Genomic DNA, 14226 nt, shown 5'->3' on the forward strand with positions numbered 1-14226 from the left:
AATCTTCAGAGAACATTTATTTTTGTTTGCAGATTCTAAGTTTGTCATTTACCTTTAGGTGAAACACTTCCTTGAGTACTTATGCAATACGTCACGCAAGTTTTGTGATGAGCTTAAATTTTTGCTGGAAGGAACCTGTTAAAATGCATGCCATTGGTTTCTCCTGACGTCAACGAATGCAACAAAGGTAAAATTACAAATACCACTTCAGAAACAGGAATACAAATGTTTCTTCCTGTTTTTGAAATGGAAAGTTCAAAATCCGATAATTCAACTTCTATTATAGTCAAGATGACAAATTTACCTTTACTACAATCCTTGATGTCAGGAGAACCCAACAACAAGAGTTTTAGCAAAATTTCTCAAAAACTCATCAAGGAACACTTACGTAATATATTGCATAAGTGTTCAAAAAAATCGCTTTGGTATACCAGGTGACACTGGCTCTTATAAAAGGAGGGATTAAAGGACAGTGACAAATATTTGATTATCAAAGATCATAAGCTTTTCCGAACCATGAAGGTTTCGTTACAATACCTCAGTTCAGTTTGTTCTAAGTGGCAAGATATGTACACTTCAGAAATTCAATTTTCATGAAAAGCCAGTTTCAATCCATTATCTAAAATTCATTATTTTAAAATTCAGGAAGTAAAAATTACAAAAAATGTCTTACCCAGACAAATGGCTCTACAAATGGTAATTATAAACTGCGCTGTTACAAATCAAGAAACATGTTTTTTTAAAAACCATGTACAGTTTAGCTGGGGGGCTGTTTATATGCTTGGAATCAAATTGCACTAAAATCTGGTTCATAGTTAAAGGGGTTTAACATCACAATGCGACCCAGGCTATGAGAAATGCTGGGGCTCAAACCTGATGACTTCAATATACATTCTGATGGCTTAACCCTGGGAAAATTACACAGCAGTTAATGGGACACACCTCACGAGAGACTATGCCTATCATGTGGCCTTCGTATATATATCTCTATTAACTGTCTCGTAGTTTCCCAGCGGCAATATGCTAAATTTGGAACATAAAACGAATTACTCCCTCACCACCTTCCTTATTTATACACTATTTAGCCATTTAGACAGCTCCTAGGGCATCTCGCCCCTGTTCTACTTATACTTAATTGAATACATCATACTGCTAACAGTGCAAATGTAGTTTATCTCCGTTTCCAGACTGTGACCAGTGCACACAGACAAGTGTCAAACTGAGAGATATGTAAAACGACGATATGCAAAGTGTATAATACTGCCTGTTTTTTAGCCTTGGAAACAACTGCTTTAGAGTGTTGTCAGCCCCACAAGAGACAACTGACAAAGTAATTGCGTTCTTAACTTTCCCCATACAAAACTTCCTTTTATTTATTTATTTACTAATTAATCTGTAGATACTGCAGGCAGCTGGAGCTGTCTTAGAGCACTACAATGCACGCATACTGACTCCTCCAATCTGTTCACATTTGAAAATTCAACAATGCAAGATGGAAGGGTTCCACTTGCTCAATTGTGCACGGGAAAAACGATTTCTGAAGGACAGTTGTCCTGGCAAAGTACAGTTGAATTATTGACGAATGGTTTAGCCTTATAGACCTAAGTGCGGCAAAAAAAGATGGTTATTCCTAGATCAGTTCAGTCCAGTTCAGTCATTCAGTCGTGTCCGACTCTTCGTGACCCTATAGACCATGTCACGCCACGCTTTCCGGTCTCTCACTATCTTCCTAACATCACATAACTTTATCTGCAGCGCCTCGAGGATGCCATCTAACCATCGCGTTCGCTGCCTACCCCTTCTCTGGCGACCCTCAACCTTTCCCAACATCAAATCTTTCTCCAGCGACTCCTCTCTTCTCATCAGATGACCAAAGTAGCTGAGCTTTAACTTTAGAATTTGACCCTCCAATGAGCAGTCAGGGTTTATGGTCGACAATATCGACTTATTTGACCTTCTGGCAGTCCAAGGAACTCTCAAGAGTCTCCGCCAGCACCACTATTCAAACGCGTCAATTCTTCGGCGGTCAGCCTTCTTCACAGTCCAACTTTCGCATCCATACATCACAACTGGAAAAACCATAGCACGAGTTATACGGATCTTGGTTGACAGACTAATGTCTCTGCTCTTTACTAGGCGGTCAAGGCTAACCATGGCTCTCTTTTCCAGAAGCAGGTGTCTCCTAATTTCATGGCTGCAGTCTCCCTCCGGGGTAATCTTGGTGCCCAAGAAGAGAAAATCTGTCACAGCTCCCACTTCTTGTCCTTTGATGCTCCAGGACTTGATAGGGCAAAACGCCATGATCTTTGTCTTTTTAATGTTCAGTTTAAGCCCAAACTTCTCACTCTCTTCTTGTATGCGCATCAGAAATCTCTTGAGTTCTACTTCCCTTTCTGCCATTAAAGTGGTATTATCCGCATATCTAAGGTTGTTGATATGTTTTCCAGCAATCTTCACTCCAGCTGAAGACTCGTCCAGACCGGCCTTCCTCATGATGCACTCTGCATATAGGTTAAATAGGCAAGGCGACAGTATGCAGCCTTGCCCCACTCTTTTCTCAATCGGAAACCAATCAGTAAGACCATGTCCAGTTCTGACTGTGGCCTCTTGCTCTTCATACAGGTTCCTGAGGAGACAGATGAGGTGAATTGGAACTCCCATCTCTTGGAGATCTTGCCACAATCTGCTGTGATCTACGCAGTCAAACACTTTCGCATAATCAATAAAGCAGAAGTAGATGGGTTTCTGGAACTCTCTTGCTTTTTCCATGATCCAGCGAGGGTTGGAAATTTGGTCTCCAGTTCCTCTGCCCCAGCTTGCACGTCCGGAAGCTCCCGATCCACATACTGCTGCAGCCTACCTTGGAGGATTTTCAACATCACCTTGCTAGCATGCGAAATAAGCACGATTGTGCGGTAGTTGGAACAATCTTTGGCACTGCTTTTCTTTGGAATGGGGATGTAAACTGACCTCCTCCAATCTTGTGGCGACTGCAGGGTTGTCCAAATCTTCTGACATAATGTATGCAGAATGTTAACAGTGTCATGGTTGAGGTTTTGAAGCAACTCAGCTGGAATGCCATATAGATATAGGCTCGTTTTATTATGGTGCATTAAGTAAAGAATCTTCAGCCTGGGGATCTGCCACCCCACATGCAGCGGTTCAAATTTTAGCTTGTCTAACATGTTGCTGACGAAGGAAGACATACGATAATCAGCTAAAATAAATCTGGCAGCGAGATGTTGCATGAACTCCGTCTTCGCAATGGCTTTGTCAAAATAAAGGTCCCACACAGTGGATCCATACCCTAGAACTGGGAGAGCAAGGGAACAATAGTCTTTTATTTTTACATTTTACGGAGCCGCATTCTTTAGTTTTTACTACTTCAAATTATGATGATATGTCAGCACCTACATTCAGAACCTCTACTTTGCCTTTCTGTAATCAAGTCACCAAAATGAATCAATAATGCATGTTCAAAATTAGAGTACCTATTCCCAAACAAATGGAATAGGTACTCAAATTTTCAAATACTTTTTTAAATTTTTGCACCATGTTCAAATAAGGCCCAATATATTTTTATTCCACACTTATTGCCAAAAAAATGAGACCACACGCTATGTGCCATGCCACTGCAATTGTTATATATGAGATGGAAAGTTCAGCATATGGTACTCATACATGCCCCCAGAGATTGAACGACATGGCAGGGCCCAAGTAAGTTAAAAAATCCAGCATTACGCCCAATCTCAGAGACAGATGCTCCAACACAGCTCTCAAGTGTCTTATGTAGTGAGGTGTAACACTACAGTTTAGTATACCACCTCAGAGGATTTTAGGCGAAACCATATATATCGCACCTCTCATTTCTTCACCCTCATTTTACTTAAAATAAAATATGCTCGGGATGACATCATTGTCAAAATTCATGTTGACTGTGTGTTTCGTAATTCATTAGTCCTGACCGAAAAAAATTCTGCGCAAAGTGCCAGACTAGGGTAGGCATTTTATGTCTCTCATGACAAAGCTACAGTAATTTCCCTCCCAATCTCAAATGGCAACTGCTTCCTCCTTGATTATGCCTGTGGGCGTGCCAGGATCCAAACACTACAGAGCTGACTGAAAGCATTCAAAAGAAGAAAAAAAAAAAAGGGGGTGCCCAATTCGTGCTTAGCTGCAAAGCAGTTCAACATGACCAAAACCAACTGTACACTCAAGGGTCGCTATTGAAAGAGTGCCTAAGAAATTTAGGGCAGGCGTTTTTTCGCAATATACTACAATTCATAGCAAGAGAGTTTTAAGGCAAGAAATACACATAGGATATTTCCAAAAAAAGCAACCATAATTTCAATGTGTATAAAAATTAAATCCTTTTAAGGTTGACTGTCCTCCCAGGTAGTCTTCTTTTTTTATTATTATTATTATTATTATTATTATTATTATTATTATTATTATTATTATTATTATTATTATTATTCACCAATTCCAGGACTGGAAAGTTCTTCAGACAAACACTGTTTGACAGGCTCCAAACAATGCCTTTTTTTTTTAGCTTTGAATTTATGTACCCGAATGTCCTTTTGTGTGTTATCCATATCTCCCTCCTGCTGTAATACCTGATGAGCTTTGTAAAATGATTAATAAATACATGAAAACAAAACTGACTGCAAAACAAGGTTCTGTGTTTTCATAAAATAATTTTAGAAAATAGATGCTGTTTGCAAGCGAAGGCAAGCAACTTTTTTGGTAAGCTTTAGGGCGACATTATAGAGTGACATTACAGTGCTTCAGGTGCCACTTAACATTCTCAAATGAACAATCTGTCTCTTCCAAGATTGTAAACAGATGTTGCTGTCCCTGCCACCTTCAAAGCCAGGAAGCAAGCTATACAGGTGTGCTGTACTGAGCATGCCTTGGTAACAATACACACAGCCCCACAGACAACATTTTTTGCTGCAAGTGAGCCAGCCAAACCACTGCTACCATGTAAGCTAGTCAGGACACACTGCTACACATCAATTACCAGAGAGAAAAAAGATGTGAACATGAGCCCAGGATTCATTGTCAAGGCTTAGACTAAATGAATAGTAATGAGAAAAGAAATAATGACTGAAAGAAAACTGAATTACCTGTAAACCTCTGCTTCGGTTGAGGCACAATGGTACTGAGGTTGCGTGTCCTGATACAAAGCTGGAGCATTAGAAGCATGCATGTTGACATAACAACACTCTGGGCCAACAGGGGTAGTTCGAAGGGACGTCCGAACCTGTAAATAGACAAGTTTTAGCAGTAGAAAAAGGTTACTTTCCTATTAGGAAGAAAAACATGACATGACAAAAACACGAGAAGAGTCGTATAAAAAAGTGGCCGTACTTGTAAATTTTATGCCTGGAAAACTATTAGACATCCCTTTTCTTAAATTTCATTACTAAATCCCACCCCGATAGACAATTAACAAAGAACCCATAGATTCTATTCCCATTTTGAGGGATTGTTTTGCAGTGCAATGGGACAACATAGAGGGAGAATACACAGGCCAGCATTAACAACACTCTTGCCCTACACAGTCCTACCAAAGGTTCAAAAGAAGCGAGACCTTTTACTTTCACACGTGTAACAAATTGCCTTTAAATGTCATCATGGCACATGAAGCACCATAAGATGATGCATGCAAAATAACTCAATGGCGAGAGAGCCCATTCTTGCCTCTTCTCCTGTCGTCTTAGCAACAATGCAAAAGCATGCTATATCCAAAGGCAGAAGAAAAGCAGGGAAAGCATTTCCTTCAGAGAAAGCAACAGTTGATCCCCAAGAACAACTACTATCATCAGCAGCAGCCAAATTAAGCCCCCTCAAGGACAATGGCCTCTACCGTGTATCGTCCACCAACCTTGCTTTGCACCAGCTGTAGCCATCCTATTCCAGCAAATTTGACTGTCCCTGCTGACCCCGTCTGCATTCCACTTCTCTAGGTACCTACTTTATCACCTCAGAATACTACTCTTATCTGTTCACTGCACTTAGCTGTTCAGCGGTTTCAACAGGATATCATTAATTTTTGTCTCCCAATGCAAGTTGCTCTTGTTCGACTAGTCCCTGAACCCTACCTCAACCACTTTCCTTCACACGGCTCATTGCTCTCCTTCAGTCTCTTTATACAACCTCTATCACTTCCTTTCCCATAGCTCCCAGAGCCATCCTTGGTTTAAATGCAAGCTCTTTAGTCACAAGTATTAACCCCATGGGTGAGAATGAACAAAGATGATGGAGGGAAAAAAATTGGGCTGAGGAAGCTCATGTGACAGCATCAATACAGAATAAATTAAATGTTTGATTATAAAGCAGACGAAAAGCTGCTGATAAAAGCTTGGCATTGGGTTATATGCAAAGGTCCATCCCACAGTTTCCTGGAAAGATAGTGGGCTTCTCTAAAGAGTGTTTTTCTTTGGGGGCGCCTGCACTGTGCACTTCGTGGGAAAGATTTTAAGCCTGGGTGAAATCACAATGTGTTCAAGGACAAATAATGTTGACACCATGAAAAAAAAAAATTATCAGCAATTTTACTATTACATTTAAACCCTTCCATAAACAGTTTGTGCCTTCTCTCTCTGGGTTTTTCTTGCTTTCAATCGGTCATGTCAGTTTGCCTATGACATTAACGCATGGAAGGTCAGCTTGCTTTTGATAAAACTCTCGTCTAGTGAAATTTGGTCGTGTATTCTACAGTCCAATGCAAGTCAGAACAGGAGAAGGAGCTATGGAAAAGGAATGTCAGCCCTGAATTTCATATCACTGCCCAAATGTGATATCGATGTCTCACAGCACAATGATGGAGGGACCTGGCAGATGCAAGGTGCATATGATGAAGATGATAACAAAAATGTTTATTGAACAGGATTGGCACTTTGGCCTAAGTGGAGTAAAGCATTTCAAGGGGATAACAGAAAAAACAGAACTAATTTATGACCAGAAATGCATAATACAAAACTAAAAACACCTGCAGAAATACAAACAATAAATGTTATGCTCAGTGATGTCTTTATGATGATACAGAAAACTAAGACAAAGGTTAAAATCGACAAAAGCAATGCATACTTGTCAGCATAATTGCAAACTTGACATTACTCTCCAAGGAAACCAAGGCAGTTAAAAAAATATAGTGCTCACCAAAAGAGTATCCTAAGAGTGTTTGCCACAAGCAAAGCCAGGCACACCCAAGTTGAGAAACCATCTGCATTCTTGGTCCTCTTAATTTCCCGGTACTGGGGGATATAAGGGACCACGCCCCCAAAAATGATTGCTGCTGCTGCCCCCCATGACAGCCATTGGGTAAGAGAAGCCATGAATAGAGTTTCACCCAGAGGCTGCACAGCCCCAAACAGGCCAGTACTTCTGACAGTGGTCATGTTTCTCTTGCTTGAAGCATGACCTGCAAGAGTGGCTGAAAACAAATGACAATGGCAATAAATAAAGTATTCTGCCACATTTTCCCTCAAAAGAGTACACATTGTCCCTCTAATACCTCTGTCACATGGCACTTTAAATCTCCATTGAGTCAATGACCACTGAACTTAATGAGTGTTGGCTGGTGCCACACAGCAGCTTACAATGACAACAAAACTCAATGGGGATTGATTTAATGGTGGTTCCAGAATGGTCATTGGGATCTCGGAGCATTTGGGAATGGCTTCGCACTCGTATGTTGAACAGGAAGAACGTGAAAGAGCTAAACAAAGAATATCTCTCTGTCTCGTACATGAAACTGCAGACTATGTCAATTTGTTCACAGATTTGTATTCAGTAGTCAGAACACAGCCGTAGACTGTCAGATGTAAGCAAAATGACTGCTTTTGCTAAATGTGCTATGTCTTTATATTTTAATCACTTTCGTTTTTAGTGTGCTTTGCCACGAATGAAAATGAGAAGCGCTCCATAAGTGCTGCAGTGATAGCAGCTGTGATCAGGTCACTAATCTGTGTCAGCTTAAGCAATGAAAAATTAATGATTCTGAAACGAAGTGGTATGGCCCACCAGTGCCCACACACTGCTGCTGGTAGACTGCACAGAATTGGCATTTAAATTCAACAAGGGGAAGTTTAGTGCCAGTTGGTATGACCTTGCTACGGGGCTTTAAATGGCTTTCTACCATTACCTTTTGATCAAAAACAGTGCTTACTGCAATATGTAGCTTCTGCTTTGCTCACCGCTTCAATTCCAAGCTTTATTACTGAATGTAATTTGAGCTAGTTTGCTACTCTGAATGACGATTGAAATGAACGGTGTGGCAGCGCTTGAAAAATCTGATGACCACTGACTCAAGAGGCATCGAGACTGTCGATATGACAGCAATGTTACCGCAGCTGCAATGTAACAGGGCTACGGCATATCCCCTTGAGTGAAATTTAGTCAATTTTACATATAAACAGGCTAGTTTCCAGCTCACTGTCAACAACTTAATGCATGTGATCATACTATGGTAAATGGAACAGTGATCGACACTCTGCATGCAGCAACCCAAATGATGCAAGATGAGACATGTCGTGGTATACAACACGCTTTGCTTACTCAGGGTTCAATGTCGCTGTTAGTTAATAAAACTTCCAAGTATACACGGCGGAGTTCTCCAATGGATAGTCACATATTGCGCACTGAGTAGCACTGTCACAGCATCAAATACAGCAAGCATGACATGATGCACTCATAGTAGCAGAGAAAGCAACATGAACAGTTCACATTATCAAAGTGCAGTCAATAGAATGGGAATCAAGAAAACAATGTTGGCAGTAGCCTTACCAGCCCGTGTTAAGTTGTGTTAAGTTTTGTTCATGTTCTTGCAAAAGCGACTAGGGATGTTTGCCCTCTCCCAGTGGCAGGCATAGGCCAAAGCAGGGTTACATTTTGCAAGTTGTAACAAATAATGAATAATTCAAGCGATCAAATATAGTGTAACATTTTACACATGTTACAAGTGGCAAATGTCAACCAGTAAATGCATTGAAGCAGATGCAAGTTCTAGTGAACACACGTTAGAGAGTCACGTCTGATTACCCTTGTTACTAGAGTCTGCATGCAAAGCCATAAAAAAACGCAACGACTGCGTTTGGTTAGAACTAGCCAATAAACGCGCTGTCATATGCCAAAGCGAGGCAACCCATACACAGAAAACCTGCATGCTGGCAGCGATGTAAACGCAGCAATAAACTCGAGACCCACCCAAGTTCCGCCAAGACCTTTCAAAGCTCTTTGCTCGGTCTGTTTTGCTTTCAGAAACAGCATGCACGAATTGAACACAAGCTTCGTAACCAGGCGGTTACGTGGCAAAATTCCAAGTTGAATGAACTGACAGCTGCATTTTTAAACTACAGTACAGCAGCTTCACAGAACAGTGCAACATATTTAGCAGCGCACAGACGATTGCACATGCTTTGGAAATATGTCAAACTATTGGAAAGAAACCGCGCTTCGCTGTTCATAAATCTCCAACAGCTGTTTGGAGCGGCGGACAAATACATGAATGGTGGCAGTAGCAACTGAATTCGGGCAAAGATAACAGACACTGAGCAGCATAAAAGTCGTTCGGCTCATGAAGCACGTTTTTTGCACTCACTACTGATAAACGGCGTTTAGCTGCTGTCATTGCTGAGTAGCCGAGCTCCGCAGAGCGAGCGGATAGCGGACAGTGCTCACCGCGCTCGTGCTTCCGCCTTTCGCTTTTGATTTAGTTGCTTTGGCTGCTATTTCGACGGCCTATGTGCGCTGCTTGTAATTTTCACGTCGCAATTGCTATGGTGGCCGTGGTGGCGCTGAACCCATCATGATTGACAGATCTGGTAAATAAATTGATGGATTTTGTGTGATCAGTCATAGACATGGACTGTCGCCGTTGCTGCTTGTAATTGCGCTTTCTCTGCTTTCAGCGTCTTGCTTCAAGAAACGTTTAGTTTAGAATTAGCAACATCCCAGCTATGTGAAAGGACGCAGGTGTCCAAAAGAAGGGCCCACGCTTTTTCCTTCTCTAATGTGTTGCATTTGTCACTTGCCCTGTGGTGCCAGTATACCCTTCGCACGTTTGCACATTATGTTTGCCTTGTTGGTATGTGTAGCAGGGATGTTTTGAGCTCCTGTTTTTAGTAAAACCAACGCAGATAAATTAGCGCAGGATGATAGACTGGACATCGTACGTAAACAATTTTTTGGTCTCACATAGGAACAATTCCAATAAGTAGAAGAGCTGGACTTAAGAATTCGCGATTTTACATTTGTATAATACTCTACAGCATCATCATTTTGCATATCGTACGTTTAGAAGTGCTCATCATTTGAAGCATTGTCTTGCATATGTACGACTGTGAGTATTGTGTGTTCACACATGGAGCAAACAGGAGCGACATATTACGATGCATTCTGTGACATGAAACGCTGCGAAAATCGAAAGGTGTTGAGTGCTCATGACGATCTTTTCATTAGTAGGGTTTCTGTAAGGTAAAGTTTCGCAATAACACTTTCTCACAGCATTTATTCTAGTGTACAAGTCTTTGTCAAAGCATGCAACTCAGCTTTGGTGCATAAAATGGCAAGAGATGTCAAATTGTCTTAACACGGAATGAATATGTTTACAGGAGCAGCACTTGTGACAATGCCACTTACACCAGGAGGATCTGGAGATGTCCACATATGTGGCAGATGCCATGCTACCTTCTCTGACATTCAGAGCTTTCTGGCTCATAAAAAACAAGAAGAACTGTCCCGAAGTGCAGATGCCCTGCTTCCTCTGGCAAGCCAACATACAGGAACTGCATCAAGCAACTTGGATAAGAGCTTAAGCCAGTTCAACACCCAGCTGGTGAGAGGGTATATTCAAATGGAAAATTGTTCTGACATTTTTCATACGGTTTAACAAAATGCTTCTACAATGATGCCAGGCTACAAAATCATGCACAAAATTTCATCAGTCGTAATTCTAATCAGTTTCTGCCCATTGCCAGTAGCCGGATTTCTGTGGTCTTAAACTAGCTATGATGCTAACAGTTGAGTATCTCCCCTCACATCAACGCTCATATTTCCAACTTGACTCTGTGAGCGGCTACATATGTGCTCTTTTTTCCACATATACATACAGGTAGTGAAAATTAGAGCAGTGCCCTTGCTAAACTGTAAAATAAAGGTAAGCAGTAAACAGTATTTTATGAACTATATATAAGCCCTTTGTAGTAGGGAACAGGCAGGAAGGTGGAATTTTTGACAGCACAAAACAAAATGACCAAGGTTCAAAGGGGAAACTGAGTCAATTAGCCTGGCCTCGACTAATGTACTGAGGCTCCCCCTCAACCCTTGTTCATTTGTGTTGAATTATATGAAGCATGAAAGCCTCCTAAATGGCTTGCCGGTCCAGCTCAGTTTAACTGAGTCTCCTAAGCCTTCACATTTGCTGTGTACAGACCTAGCAACTAAGACATATAGTTTGATGTGCCATCAATTGCAGCTTCGCATTTGACATTTTAATAATACCAGTCTGCATATACTTGTAGTGGCAGCAGTTGCTTAGAACACATTCAAAACATATTGCGTAGCAGTTTATTTTCATTCTTAAAGGGACGCTACAGACAACCCCATCAAACTTTTGTTTTTAGTGAAAATCCTCTCTGTGACTGTTCCCGTGTACACTCAAGTTTGTCTTGCAGGAAAAGATGTTTTTTGCTCAAAAATAACATTTAAACATTCTTCTTCCACACAGTGCAAACTCATGACGTCGAGATCAGGAAGATCTGCATGACTGCTATTTCGAAGAAAACAGTGGTGAAGTGTGGCCTTGGGGACCTGCATGAAAAAAAAAAAAAAGCTCCTGATGCACTGCAGCTTAATTACAAGAATGTCTAATGATGGTGACACTTTTATTTAATTGTTTTACCATTTTTACCTTATAAAAGCTTCTTGCTCGGTGAAAGTGGCATCTTGTCTTTGGAAAGCAGTAATTTATCAGTGCTGGTCCTCGAGGCCCTTTTAATAAAAAAACCAGTTAAATGCCTTCATAGGCCATGACATGGATTATATTCGTGTGCATACACCTTCTCTCAGTGAGCTGAGGAGAGTCTTCCACAGTTATATGCAAAAGTACTAATGCTGTGCAATTCCGCCTGAGGGCTGATCACAAAGATATGAAATGTGTGGGATATAGCATGTGGGATGCATATTTTATATCTGGTGATAACGATATTGTGCAACTGGATCACAAGACAGCGCAGTAATACTTTTTTTTTCTCGAGACTCTCATTTCATAGACTTCATATCACAATATAGTACATGTTAATTATGAAAATGCACAGCTACATTACTCATTACAGGCTTGATGTTTATAATACTCGTGCCCCCAGCAGTATGCATAAACATGCACAAACAGGATTCTGCTTTGTACTAAAAAAGTTGATCTGTGTGTGCATTTATATTAATTGAGCTTTAAAATAGAGACTTCTAGTATAAGGAGCTTACATGAAGCGATTCATGCTTAGTAATCCGCCATGATGTTGTCGTTGGCAGCAGACGGCGGGCAGTGCAGACAGGCTGAATAGAGCAAGTGCCTTGTTGTTTTCGACGGTCCACCGGGCAAACACACGGCTTTTCGTGTGCTGCCCTTACGTGCGTGCAAGATCTTGCAAGATATCAGTGAGGAACTTACGTGTCGACGCTGTGCCCGAAAAATTGGGTGCGCTATGAAGAAATGCAAAGCTGCGCGGCGCAGACCTGTTCACTCTACGCACAGATGACTGACTTCACTAAGCATCTGAACCTGTAGCCGCCCGTCGACATCGGCGACATTCGTGACCTCTAGTTCTGGCGAGTAATTTGATACTTTCCCGGATAGGTGTTGTTGGCCCATGCGAACCATTCACGTCGGCATCGCTAGAGGGATCCTTTGCCTTCTCGCACTTGTGCTGACGTATTTTTGGATTGTGAATCGAACCCACAGTCGGCCTGTCCGATCGCATCAGCATTGTCTGCGTGCTCTACACGACCATGTAGATAGACCAGGCTAGTGTGGCAGTGACATGCTGCGTCGTCTGCTGCCAACAACATCATGACGAATTACTCGGCATGCATCGCTTCATGCAAGCTCCCTATAGAGTATGAACTCTTTCGTATAATAAAAGCCAGCAAATTATGGGATGTTACTCTGTGTGTCGCATTGGCGCTTTTAGTTGACCGTACAAAAACACAAAAGCAAGTTGCAGTGGCGACATCTAGTGTTGAAACAAGGAAACAGTCACCCTCCTTTTTTTTTTTTACTCAGAAGCCAGAACTATTCAAGTCGTGCTGAGACTTAAGCCAGTATTTTTGCTCCTGTGTTGAACACTGAGCAAACTACTGATTTTACTTTGCATCAAGCTTTTGTATGTCATTATGGTGCGTACCGTTCACAACTTCTGTTCACGAAGACAAGCGTGTAAGCAATCAAGCCAAGGCTATAGTGTTCTAGAATTGGGAAGTGTGCCGTCTTCGGCGCACGGCAATGGGAGCGACGTGGTCGCCGGAGCGATGAAAAGCGTAGGTGGCGCTGTCAGCCGTAGGAGCGCATCACAAGCGCGCGCGCCGCAGAGGAAACGCTTGGGGCGTCTGCTTCTGCGGCTCGTTTCCTGCGTGAATTTTGTTGCATCGCGTTGCTTCTCTGGCTGTTGTACTATGGCGCGTTGCTGAGCGAAGAGCGATGATTGGTCAAGCAGGAAAACACATGTTTGCAGAGAGCACAGTAACAGTTCCGTCCGTCTCCCTTCTTTTACTGAATGCTCTTTTACTTCCTTTCGTTCTTTCTTCTTGCTCATTGCGCGCTCTTTCTGCTGCCTTTCCTATTCGAACCCTTCCCTTCTCGAAATACACTCAAAGCATGGTTGACTCAAAGCATGGTTTCCTAAGCAACAGCACCGCGGAAGGCCTTCGGGTAACTTTGCAGTCCACAGTCGACCTCGTTGACTACTTATCTACAAAACTCGGTTTTACATACATTATCACATCGAGAATAAGCCAAGACAAACTAGAAAACCTCTTCGGCGTCGTGAGGCAATTTAATGGCTGCAACGATCATCCCACGCCAGCTCAATTTTTAGTGACAGTTAATGCCCTGGCATTTTACAACTTAGCGAAGCCCCCAAAGACCGGAAGTTGCAATGCTGAAATTGTAAATGCCTTACTTGGAATTAGCCGTACAAGGCTTCTTTCAAATCCTATTGATGAGCT

At 41.8% G+C, this 14226-nt stretch overlaps 2 protein-coding genes across 7 annotated transcripts in view; one reads left to right on the forward strand and one right to left on the reverse strand.

Moving 5' to 3' along the window:
- LOC146204265 (solute carrier family 66 member 2) overlaps positions 1–9773 on the reverse strand; it is a 34145-nt gene extending 24372 nt beyond the window's left edge. The window contains exons 1-3 of one of the 4 annotated variants that reach the window (XM_084589217.1): positions 9688–9773; positions 7168–7441; positions 5130–5266 (exon numbers count right to left, since the gene is read on the reverse strand). In XM_084589217.1, the coding sequence (XP_084445343.1) occupies positions 5130–5266; positions 7168–7406 (376 nt within the window). In that variant the 5' untranslated portion in view covers positions 7407–7441; positions 9688–9773. Of the gene's footprint in view, positions 1–5129; positions 5267–7167; positions 7442–9213; positions 9574–9607 lie in introns of those variants that run through there. The other 3 variants (XM_084589216.1, XM_084589219.1, XM_084589218.1) reach the window with 3 other exon arrangements.
- Positions 9678–14226, forward strand: part of LOC146204266 (uncharacterized) — an 87718-nt gene continuing 83169 nt past the window's right edge. The window contains exons 1-2 of one of the 3 annotated variants that reach the window (XM_084589213.1): positions 9678–9830; positions 10620–10843. In XM_084589213.1, the coding sequence (XP_084445339.1) occupies positions 9815–9830; positions 10620–10843 (240 nt within the window). In that variant the 5' untranslated portion in view covers positions 9678–9814. Of the gene's footprint in view, positions 9893–9931; positions 10178–10619; positions 10844–14226 lie in introns of those variants that run through there. The other 2 variants (XM_084589214.1, XM_084589215.1) reach the window with 2 other exon arrangements.

The sequence above is a fragment of the Amblyomma maculatum genome, chromosome 1 (genome assembly GCF_055883805.1).
Source record: "Amblyomma maculatum isolate TAMU_Amacu chromosome 1, ASM5588380v1, whole genome shotgun sequence".
NCBI lineage: Eukaryota > Metazoa > Arthropoda > Arachnida > Ixodida > Ixodidae > Amblyomma > Amblyomma maculatum.